The sequence below is a fragment of the Capricornis sumatraensis genome, chromosome 6, assembly GCF_032405125.1.
Source record: "Capricornis sumatraensis isolate serow.1 chromosome 6, serow.2, whole genome shotgun sequence".
NCBI lineage: Eukaryota > Metazoa > Chordata > Mammalia > Artiodactyla > Bovidae > Capricornis > Capricornis sumatraensis.
In genome coordinates, this window is record NC_091074.1 from 81,744,057 (window position 1) to 81,756,232 (window position 12,176).

The 12,176-nt window shown below is 42.4% G+C and overlaps 1 protein-coding gene across 1 annotated transcript in view; it reads left to right on the plus strand.

Moving 5' to 3' along the window:
- The window catches only part of DOCK5 (dedicator of cytokinesis 5), a 278,523-nt gene that overhangs the window by 138,267 nt on the left and 128,080 nt on the right, over positions 1-12,176 (plus strand). The window contains exons 8-11 of the mRNA XM_068973628.1: positions 3,733-3,881; positions 7,215-7,350; positions 8,557-8,714; positions 10,553-10,634. Coding sequence (XP_068829729.1) covers positions 3,733-3,881; positions 7,215-7,350; positions 8,557-8,714; positions 10,553-10,634 — 525 coding nt within the window. The remainder of the gene's footprint in view (positions 1-3,732; positions 3,882-7,214; positions 7,351-8,556; positions 8,715-10,552; positions 10,635-12,176) is intronic.

Below are 12,176 nucleotides of genomic sequence, written 5' to 3' on the forward strand. Positions count from 1 at the left end.
AGGGAAGAATACTGGAGTGGGTTGCCATTGCCTTCTCCAGAGGATCTTCCTGATCCAGGGATTGAACCCATGTCTGCTGTGACTCTTGGTGGATTCTTAGCCTGCTGAGCCACCAGGGAATGCCCGCTAGTACAAAGACTGAAATTAGTAGGGCTAGAGATAGTAGGAAAGGCACACTAACGGGGGGTAAAGATGGAGGCCGGAGTCCTTGACTCCTGGCTTTACAGACAGAGCTTGATTTTCCCCTCTCCTGTCCTTACTTGCTTTCCCAGGAATCCATAAAGTGTCAGGAACCAGCTCCTGCACAGGACATCCTCTTAGAACAATCTTAGGAATGTGGTAATAAAATCCATTTTCTTACAGTCAGAGGCTGCATCCTTTGGTGTGTTCCAGCTTGTCTATTCAGAACTAACTTGGCACAGTGATCGCCAGAAGAATGGCCGTCTTCATACTCCTTGGGGGGAACTCTTGGCAAACCAGGCTGATATGTGGACAGGCAATAATTAAATTGCCCTGGATAGTGTCTAATATAATTGAGACCAAGAACTTGTGAAAAAGTACCCCACACAAAGAGCTGTCTCTCATAGGTAGTCCTTGGAGACTTGGAGCTCTTTCTTTACTGTATTATAAGACCTAATATCTTAATTAAAATGAGAAAATATTGGGGGGGAAAACAAGGAGCAGACAAATAATTTGCAAGAAATAAAAGATCCTTTTCTGCCTAGAGGCTTTGAAAGGCAAAATTTTATGGGCTTGATTTCTCAGTTTGAAAGACAAGGACATGGAAATATTTTATATGGAAATGAATGAATAAAAAGGCAGGGTTATTTTACCTTTTCTTTTCAAAAATGAGATTTTAAAAAAAGTTTATTTATGTTTTTCTAAAGACTGATGAGGAAGAGACAATTCAGAAAATGCTAGAAGCCTAAAATGCAGGTGGTTTCATGATTTTAATCAGCTTTTGTGTTTTGTGCTTTCAGATCGTTGGTATTAGTAGTAGTTGTTTAGATTCTAAGTCATGTCTGACTCTTTTGCAGCCCCATGGACTGCAGCCTACCAGACTTCTCTGACCATGGGATTTCTCATGCACGAATACTGGAGTGGATGCCGTTTCCTTCTCCAAGGGATTATCAGAGAGTATTGCAATCACAGATAAATGTGTTCCTCATCTCTTGCCTCTCTGTTTGCCTAGAGCCTTGAACTTCTTGAAGGGCTCTTACCTCTAATCCCATTTCTGTCTTCACTGTCTGCTCTTAGGTTAAGGACCCTTTACTCCACATGTACTCTTTTTTTTTTTTTTTTTAATTTACTTTTTGGCCACACCCTGTGGGATACAGGATTCGGAATCTTAGTTCCCCTATGAGAGATTGAACCCATACCCCGTGCGTTAGAAGGCAGAGTCTTATCCATTGAACTTCCAGGGAAGCCCCTACATTTCCTCTTTGTTCAGGAGTATCTTGGATATTTTCAGCCTTGATTGTTGGTGATAGCTGGGATGGATGTAGAAGAGCATCACTAAGGAACGTGTCTGACAGCCATCAGCCACTTCTTTGTGTGGCCTTTTTTTTGGGGGGGGGAGGGGCATTGTTTTTACAGGAGATTGTAATATTCCTGATAATTCTGGAAGTATATGGTATCCAATTGTATCATGACTTTCCACCTATGAATAAAAAAAAAGTGGTCTCACAGTATACAGAGGGTGGTGGCATATATTGGTGTATCAAAAAGGAAGCACGAAACAGTTTTTCCTGATTATTCTGCCTATTATTTTCCACCAGGCATGCCCTATCATATTGCTCTGCCTCCTTTTGGCTTTTTTTCTTAATATTTATTTTTATTTATTTGGCTGCACTGGGTCTTGTTGTGGACTGTGAACTCTTTAGTTGTAGTATATGGGATCTATTTCTCTGACCAGGGATGGAATCCAGGCCCTCTGCATAGCAAGTGCAAGGTTTTGACCACTGGACCACCAGAGGAGTCCCCTTGTACTTTTTATCATTTCTGAAATTATCTTGTGTGTGTTTACATATGTAATATATATATTATATGCATGTAATTAGTGTAAATATTACATATAATATTGATGTATATTATTTAAATGCTCATATTTTAATATTTTATATATTTACATATATCTAAAACTTATTGCTGCCTTCTCCTTTAGAATGTACAGGAACTTTGTTTCTAGCATGTGGTAAATGCTTATTGACTGGTTTTTTTCTTTTTTAAATGTAATGAATGCATCCTTTTGATAGCACCAGTGTATAAAGGTATGAATATCAAGCACTAGACTCTTAAAATGATTGAGGTGCAAATAATTAGTTGGTTGGTAAGTTCATTTTAGTTCAGTTAAGGAAGTTCTTACTGAAGCTCAGAATAATTGTTTCATTTATTCCAGGTCTAACGTTTTTCAGGATGGTATAACAATTTTGGGGGGACTTTATAATAATTGGTCACAGTCTCTTTTCAGTGATCCCATATCTCTGAAATTACAGTTCTTTTCCCATCCAGAATTCATTGATGTGGTACATTTTATTGAATGGCTACTCTGTACCAGCTCCTAGAGATGCAAAACTAACCTTGTCCTGTAGGTTCTTACCATTGAAGGGGAGAGGGACATTAGCCAGTGTGGTACAGGTAGAGTGCAGAGAGAGGAGCAAATTCCAGCATTTGTGGGAGAGACAGCCAAGCCAGAGTTATGGTTTTGAGGGAGAAACTTCTAAGATCCTGTAGATGTCGGAATTAGCAGTTAGAGAAGGGTGTGCTGTGTGAGACGTGGAGGGTTGGTGGGGAAGAGGAGAAAAGTGGTTCCAGGTAGAGGAGTCACGTTACTGTGAGGATCTGGAGCACATGGGAGAATACACATGGCTTTACGTGGAAGGAGCATAGATTTTTGAGATAGTGATGAGTGTATAGTGTAGCTGGGAATGTGGGTAGGAGCCAAGATGGGAAGAGACTTACAAAGTGATCTAGTGTGTCTGGAGGACGGTGGAAATCACTGGATGTTTTTGTTGTTCTTTTTATTTTTGGCTGTGCTGGGTCTTCGCTGCAGTACCTGGGCTTAGTTGCCCCTCACTCAGTGTGTGGGATCTTAGTTCCCCAACCAGGGATCAAATCCATGTCCTCTGCATTGAAAGGCAGATTCTTAACACCACCAGGGAAGTCCCAAGTGGCTGGTTTCAACCAAAGGAGGAACATGGGCAGAAGTTTAAGGCATGTGGATGATTGATACACTTATAAGCTAGAACCAGCCCTCCATCCTGTCCATCCTATAAGTGGTTATCTGTTTCTGAAGTTGTAGCAGAGGAAGAGGTGGGAATGGGTCAGGGCAAAGCCATCCCTAGAGATGTAAAGAGGTTGCCTCAAAGTGCACAGCTTGCTCTGTGTATGCATATTCAGTCGCTCAGTCATGTCTAATTCTTTGTGACATGGATTGTAGCCCACCAGGCTCCTCTGTCCATGAAATTTTGCAGGCAAGAATACTGGATTATGGTCTCCATTCCCTTCTCCAGGGGCTCTTCCTGACCCAGGGATGGAACCCACATCACCTGCATTGGCAGGCGATTTGTTTACCACTGAGCCAAAAGAGGTCCTCTCAAAGTGCACAGTTCATTATATGGCAGAATAATTGGATAAATAACACTTTATAAAGGATCAAGGCAAAAGATGTTCTCACCTCCCATCACACCATTTTTTTTTGGTCCTTTCCTCTGCCTCATTTTCTCACCTTAGAACAACAAGGTCACGCTCTTCCGCCAGCTGCAGCAGATGACGTACAACCTGATAGAGTGGCGGTCCCAGATCCTGTCTGGCACCCTCCCCAAAGATGAACTGGCAGAGCTCAAGAAGAAGGTCACAGCCAAGATTGATCATGGGAACAGGTAAATCAGGGATGATGTCTGTCTCACTGAGAACTTGGAAAAACCCAGTCGCATTCAGGCAGAGGACACACCTCCCCAAGGGCTTGTGATCTTGCAGTCACCAAAGAATAGTGCTTACTGCTTTCTTTCAGCTTGGGGAAACATTTGATTGTATAGAAGAAACTTTGCCAGTGCCCTTCATGAGCCAGCACAGGCCCCGTGCTGGAGCTCTGGTCTCAAGGAGACGACAGATGAGCGGGGCATCTGGGGTTTGAATGGAAGCAACTCCACTGCCAGACAAACTCAGAAGGTCTGAGCATCAGAAACTGACCATTTCTGGGACCTGAGATCATCTCTATCTTTATTCTTTTTTAAATTTTATTTTATGTTGGAGTATAGTTGATTTACAATATTGTGTTAGTTTCAGGTGTACAGCAAAGTGATTTAGTTATACTTACACCTGTATCTATTCTTTTTCAGATTCTTTTCCCGTACAGATTATTACAGAATATTTAGTAGAGTTCTCTGTGCTATACAATAGATCCTTGTTGATGATCTATTTTATATATAGTAGTTATATATGTTAATACCAGACTCCTAATTTATCCCTCCTTCCCTCTCTATGTTTATTCTAACAGTGGATTCTTTTTTTACATTTTTTTTATTGGCGTATATTTGCTTTATACTGTTGTGTTAATGTCTGCTGTACAATGAAGTGAATTGACTGTATGTATACATATGTCCTCTCCCTCCTGTACGCCCCTTACTCCCATCCACCCCTCTAGGCCATCACAGAACTCTGACACTAGGTTTAAAATCAGTAGCTTCATGCTCTCTCTTTCTCTTTGTCTTCCCCTAAGTGGGACTATTGTTTATGCTGTGTGCAAACTAGATTTGCCAGAATAGTAAAGCATGTTTTTAGCTTCTATTATGTCTTTAATAACCTCTGTAACCTCTTAATTAAGCTTCTCATTGGCCCCAGCATATATATGTAGGTTCCTGATATTACTGCCCTTTGGAAAATGAAAGATTCAATTAATTCATCAAAATTGACTGTGACCTGGAATTCAGCCCTCCTGCCCAGCTCTTTCTAAAACACTGGACTAGTTTCTCAGTTTTTGTTGATGATTCATTTGACATTTAGTTTCTGTTTCTGTTGTTGTTATTCAGTTGCTAAGTCATGTCTGACTCTGCAACCCCATGGACTGCAGCACACCAGGCTTTCCCGTCCTTCACTGTCTTCTCCAAATTTTGGAGTTTGCCAAAATTCATGTCCACTTAGTTGATGATGCCATCAAATCATCTCATTCTCTCTCACCCCTTTCTCCTCTTGCCCTTGGTCTTTCCCAGCATCAGGGTCTCTTCCAGTGAGTCAGTTCTTCGCATCAGGTGGCCAAAGTATTGGAGCTTCAGTTTCAGCATCAGTCGTCTCCAACACCACAATTTGAAAGCAGTGCTGGGAGATTCTTAAACAGCTAAGAGGGAATAAGCGGCTCCCCCTGGCACATATGCCGCCAGTGTATTTTTGAGTCTTGGCACAGTGTGGCGTCAGCCTGGGGGCCCCTGGTCTCTGCTACAAGATGGTAACATCCCACAAACAGCAGGACATGCCTGCCTTCTATTTAAGCCCTTGGAAGCAACTCGAGAAATTAAGCTGCTCCATCGGTGCATCCATGATTCAGTCTCTGAGAGGCCAACATGGGCCGTCGCTCATGATCCTGGGTGGCCTGTGGGTCTGGCTCCCATGACAAGGGACCTGCCAGATTGAATCAGTTGATGGAGAAGCCATAAAACAGGGCAGAGGGAAATTAGGCATTTTTGCTTTCTTCCCAAAGACTTAGCCCATGGCTTCGCACTGTTATGCCAGAGTTTTCTTGCCGTTTGGCCATCCCCACTCCTAGATTGCTAGTGCCAGGAATGCTCTCTGGGAATTCAGATTGCAGTATCATGTTTCAACCACAATCCCCAGCTTCTTAGAACTAAGAACAGTTTTTTCTGCTTTGGTGTTGGGCATAAAAGCCTTGGTGGGATGGTGCCAGGCAGGGAGCCTATGGCTCTTACTATTACCACGCAGCACCCGGAGCTACGTTTATTTAACACAGCCAGAGGTTACCTGTGCTAGTTGCTGCAGTCAAAACTAACATTGAAAGCATGATATATGCTAGATATTAGGTGCTTTATGTGCATTATCTCATTAAATTCCTCTGTAATCCTGACAGAGTATCTTTACAGATGAGGAACCCAGGGCTTTGCAAAATTAAGTAGATTACTCAGGGACTTCCCTGGTGGTCCAGTGGTAAAGAATCTGCCTTCCAGTGCAGGGGACTTGGTTTCAATCCCTGGTTGGGGAACGTAGCTCATGAGCCACAACTAAAGAGAAAGCTGCACACTGCAACAAAAGATCCTGTGTTCTGCAGCTAAGACCTGACACACCCAAATAAATAGTTTTTTCATTGTTGTTGCTGTTTTTTAAATGTAGATTACCCTAAATCACCTTGCTAGCAAGTGTTAAAACCAGGATGTAAATTTTGGTTCAGCTGACACCAAAGTCCGTGTTCTGAGATTTTGTGATACCAATGCCAGGACTTACTTCCTTCGTCTCCTTTAAGATAATCTTGAATGAAGTACTATCCCCCATGCCTGTGCTTTTAAGGAAATCAGGACAAGTCCCCCAATATTTGAGCATTTGTCTTTCATAGAAGTTCCCATAGCAAACTACAGATGATTAGGGGGAAAGAAGCATTGGCTAGAGTATTTTGGTTAGAATGAGTGCCAATTTTGCATTTTCCATTGAGGTTCTTGGGACCAGATTACTTTGCATATTATTTACAAGTTTGGGTAGCATTATCCTAAGTTTTTTAGATTTTGATTGGAAAGAAGGCTGAAATTGAAAGGAGAAAATTCAGTGAGTTCTTGTCTTAACTTGTCCAGCACCCAGCCTTTCATCCGAATCCTCTGGGTTCTTCCATAAAAACTCTTATTTTCTATTTATGACTGTGCTGGGTCTTTGCAGCTGAACACAGGCTTTCTCTAGTTGTGGCGAGTAGGGGCAGCCCTCTAGTTGCTGTGTTCGGGCTTCTCATTGTAGTGTCATGTCTTGTTGCAGAGCAGTGACTCTTGGCATGTGGGCTCAGCACTTGCAGCTCTAGAGGTGAGGTTCAGTAGTTGTGGCGCATGGGCCTGGTTGCCCCAGGCTTTATGTGGAATCTTCCCAGACCAGAGATCAAACCCGTGACCCCTGCATTGGGAGGCAGATTCTTAACCACTGGACCACCAGGGTTGTCCCTCCATGAAGATTCTTCAGAAAAGAGTCTGCTGGGGAGGAGAACCAGCTGACTACTCCTTTGTTTCCAGAATGCTGGGGTTGGATCTGGTCGTGCGGGATGACAATGGGAACATTTTGGACCCAGATGAAACCAGCACCATTGCCCTCTTCAAGGCCCATGAAATGGCCTCAAAGAGGATTGAGGAGAAGATCCAAGAGGAGAAGGTGAGCTTCCTGAAATGTGCAGACCTTGACCATGGAGGTGCCGTTTTTGCTTTTGCTTTTTTGTTTGTTATTTTGCTCTTTTTTTGTTTGTTTGCTTTTAACGAGGAGGAAAGGGAGTCATTGACAGCAGAGGTGGCAATGTTGTTGAGAAGAAATATCCATTTTCTCATTTTAGAAGCAAAATATAACAAAAAGAACAAGGCAGCAGTATATGTTCTGACCTGGAAAGATCGCAAAGAGCAAGATGCAGGAACCCTGTGTATAAAATACTGTTATATGTATTTCAAAAAAGAATATACATCTGTGCTTACTTCTGTGTAGACTAACTCTGTAGTGATAGACAAGAAATTGACCATTAATGGATGCCTCTGAGTAGAACTGGGTGGGAGAGAACCCTTTTGACTGTTTAAACTTTTGAATTTAGTCCATAGATTATGATTTCTAAAGGAAATTAATATTTACAAATGAAGTTTTTGAGAGATTTTAAAAATTGTAACTGGACAATAAATAAAAATTTGAAAAGTACAGAAAAAGAAAAAAGTCACCGACATTATGATTGCCCAACCATACTGATGCTTTGGTGTATGTTCTCGCAGTCTTTCTGTTCTAATGAGTAAAGAGTACTATTTATTTTCTTTAATTTGTAGGCTTTATTTTTTTTAGTACAATTGTAATGACATTTTATTGTGTTTCTGGATCTAATGGCTAACTGTGGCTGAGGACAGACCTATCCAATGGAGTCTTATTTACGATGAGAGTCATTCTCCCAAAGAATGATAATGAATCATAGATTTTATGCTTTTGAGGTTTCCCCAGAAGCCATTGTGAGAGAGATGAGAACTTCTCACAGCCATTAAAACCATGAGTTATTATAACCTTTAGATATATGCTCTTTAGACAGCATTTATGAAACTATTTGGGTTCAAGGCCTTTCACAAGACCTTCATTAAAATAATAATTCTGTTTTGCTCACTCGCTTACTTGTCTCTTTACATTTGCTTTCTTACTAAGTGCTTGTTTTGGGTGGTACTGGATTGGCCAAAAAGTTCGTTTGTGTTTTTCTGTCTTCTTTACAGAAAAACCTGAACGAGTGTTTCCGGTCAACCCAATAATTATATCTGGCCCCGGTTTGGAGGCCAGTGTCTTTGCCAGTGTTTCCCATTTGCTGAAACCAAGATGACTTTCTCTCCTGTCCTCTGTGTTCAGTCCATTCTACAGAACCTGGATCTGCGGGGCCAGTCCATCTTCAGTGCCGTCCACACCTATGGCCTCTTCGTGAACTTCAAGAACTTCGTCTGCAACATCGGGGAAGATGCAGAGCTGTTCATGGCCCTCTATGACCCGGACCAGTCCAAGTTCATCAGGTAGTGGAGACCCAGGTTGTCTGCCATCAATCTTGTGAAAATACCCAACTTTCACCTATCCGCCTCCCTGAGGATTTCTTTGCTGAGTTTGAGAAGGGAAGATGGAGACGAAGGGGAGGATTTCAAGGCAGTGGAAAATAAACCCCACTGGGCTGCTGTGCTTTTCTGAGTGACCACTGAAACAGTGCAGTAATAGTTCATGTCTTCACTGGGTTTTAGAAATCACATAAAACTCATCAGAATAAAGAAGTTGTGGTACATATATACAATGGAATATTACTCAGCCATAAAAAGAAATGCATTTGAGTCAGTTCTAGTGAGGTGGATGAACCTAGAGCCTATTACATGAAATGAGGTAAATCAGAGACAGATAAATATCATATGTTAATGCATAGATGTGGAATCTAGAAAGATGGTGCAGATGAACCTATTTGCAGGGCAGCAGTGGAGACGCAGACAGAACAGACGTGTGGACACAGCGAGGGCAGGAGAGGGTGGGGCGAATGGAGAGAGTAGCATGGAAACGTGTATATTACCATGTGTAAAATAAATAGCCAGTGGGTATTTGCTGTATGTGGCGGGGAGCTCAAGCCTAGTGCTCTGTGACAGCCTGGATGGGGTGGGAGGTGGGAGGGAGGTTCAAGGAGGAGACATATGTATACCTACGGCTGATTCATGCTGATACACGGTAGAAACCAACACAATCTTATAAAGCACTTATCCTCCAATTAAAAATAATTAAACTCATCAGACCATGGCGACAGGGATGAAGGAATTAAAAAAACTATAGGAGAGGGATGAGGGAGGGATGACCCAGCAGAGCACTGAGGGCTTTCGGGCAGTGAAACCGGCCTGTATGATGCTGTCACAGAGGGTGTGTGTCTTTTCACATTTTTCCATACCCATGGAGTATCCAACACCAAGAGTGACCCCTAATGTAAACCATAGGCTCTGGGTAATAATGACGTCTCAGGGTATGTTCAGTGATTATAACAGTGAATCCACCACTCTGCTGGGGGTTGTTGATAAAGGGGGAGGCTGGGCATGGAGTGCTGATGTTGTGTTTTTAATCGCTCAGTCGTGTTTGACTCTGCGACCCCATGGACTGTAGCCCGCCAGACTCTTCTGTCCATAGAATTCTCCAAGTAAGAATACTGGAGTGGGTAGCCATTCGTTTCTCCAGGGGATCTTCCCATTTCAGGGATCAAAGCTGAGTCTCCTGCATTATAGGCAGATTCTTTACTGCCTAACCCACCAGGAAGCCTGGGAATGGAGTGGGGCATAGGAAAGTCTGTACCTTCCTCTCAACTGGCTATGAATCTAAACTGCTCTAAAAAAGTAATGGTTATAAAATTTCAAAGACTTTAAGGAATAATAATAGACTTTGTTCAACCTACAGTCATCTGCTGCTGAGCAGCTAAAAAATATTGAGAAGATGGTTAAAATTGTTTGTTTCTAAAATACAAATCTTATGGGAGTGTGTTGATGTGGATTCCAGGGAATGGACTTGGAACAATTCTTATAAAATTATATTCCTGATTCAGCAAAGCTGAAATTTATACAGAGGATTTGAGATGAAAGAAAGACTCCAGATAGAATCTGGTAGAATGTACTGTGTCTGTGCCCATCATGAGTAGTGCTTGTCTTGGGGCTGTACTCGGCGTGTCTCTAGGAACTGGGCTGCAGCCAGAAACAGAGAATGGTTATTGATGTGGTCTCAGTCCTGCCTGAATTTCACTGAGCTCTGGACCGCCTTTGGACCCTATTAAGCCTGTACTGAGAGCAGCTTCCTCCCCACTCAGGTGCTCACCAAGAATATTTTTCTTTCCCTTCACCAGTGAAAACTACCTAATTCGTTGGGGCAGTAATGGAATGCCCAAGGAAATCGAGAAGCTCAATAACCTTCAAGCGGTCTTTACTGTAAGTCCTACCTATGTTTAACCCTTTCCTTAGTTTATGATGTTTGTGAGTACATGTGGTAAGTATAGAGAAAACTTAAAAACTGAAAACATGAAAATAACAATTCTTATAATCCCTGTAGTAGGAATAATCCGCTCATTCACCAAATATTTATTGAGCACCTCTTAGAGACCAGGCACTGATCTAGGCACTTGACATACATCAGTGAACACATAAGGTAGAATGTCCTGATTCTCAAGAGTTTTTTTTGTCCCAAAGAAGCAAACAATAATAAGCAGTAATCAGGTAGATGAGTACTTTGTACAGAATGTTAGAGGTTTGAGTGCTTTGGGAGAATTGGGAGTTTCTGGGCTGGGGGAGGCATGCTGTCTTAAATAGGTAAGTCAGGGCTGCTGTCATTGAGGAGGAGCTTTGGAGTAAGAACTTCCAGTTGAAGAGGGAGTAAGCTCTGCAGATAGAGAGAGGAGTCTTCCAGGCCAAAGTTATTGCCTGGGCAAAGACCGGGCTAGACTTTTCTGTTGGCTTGTATTCTAATGGACTTTTCCCTCTGTTCTTCCATTTCCCCAAGGCAAGAGGTGTGCTGCTGTATATGGATTAAGAGCCAGGAAATGTATTGAGCTATAGCTTGGAATCTGCTGACTGTTTCTCATAGACTAGGAACTCTCTTGGGGTTCTTGCACTTTTTTTGCCATCAGAGCTTGAAAAGCCCTGGAGCTGCTGCCAAGTGCTCTGAGCAGTGGGTGGGTTTCCCAGCTCCCATTAAGCCTAAAAGAGATACTGACGTCCCTTTCTTCCTTTTTCCCTTAAGCCACCCCCATATTTTGTCTGCTTATTCTTCTTAGTCCCTCTTACAGCAAAGAAAACAAGAGTCTAAGATTAAAGTACCAAAGGAAGTGATAGGAGCAGTGATCTGTGTGTTACCAGGTTCAAGCTTGCTCTGCTTGCCGCTGGACAGGCCAGTAAGTCAGGAGACAAGGTGTTAAGGCAATGAATAACTTTATTCAGAAAGCCAGCTGACCAAGAAGATGGCAGACTAGTGTCTCAAAATAACCATTTTATCAGGGTCTGGATGCCAATTTCTTTTATAGAACAGGGCAGGGGAAGAGGGGAGGAAGTCCATAAGTGTTTCGAATATCTCCTGGAATGGCCAGCCTCTGGGAGGGGATGTGTTCATTTCTTCTGTCTTGAAGCCATTCACAGGTGGACAGGATCTGGATGTTTCCCTAAACAAAGGCACTATGGTTTAACCTTCAGGCAGAGGGGCAGGTATTCCTGAGGCAGGCCATTATGTATAGACAGTATCCTTTTAGTGAACAAAAGCTATGGGAAGCAAAGGTTAAAGTAAACAGATCCAACGTGCAATCAGATTTTGTTCTTCCCTGTAACACCAGTACAGGCTTATTCTTCCTCCTTTCCTTCCTTCCAACTTTTTGTTGTTCATTCTATCCATTAAAACTCTACCCCTAGGACAAGAGTGGTCTGTTTCTATCCCTGCAGTGACCCATCCATACCTTTACTGCCTAGTAAGTATGGAAAAGAAAG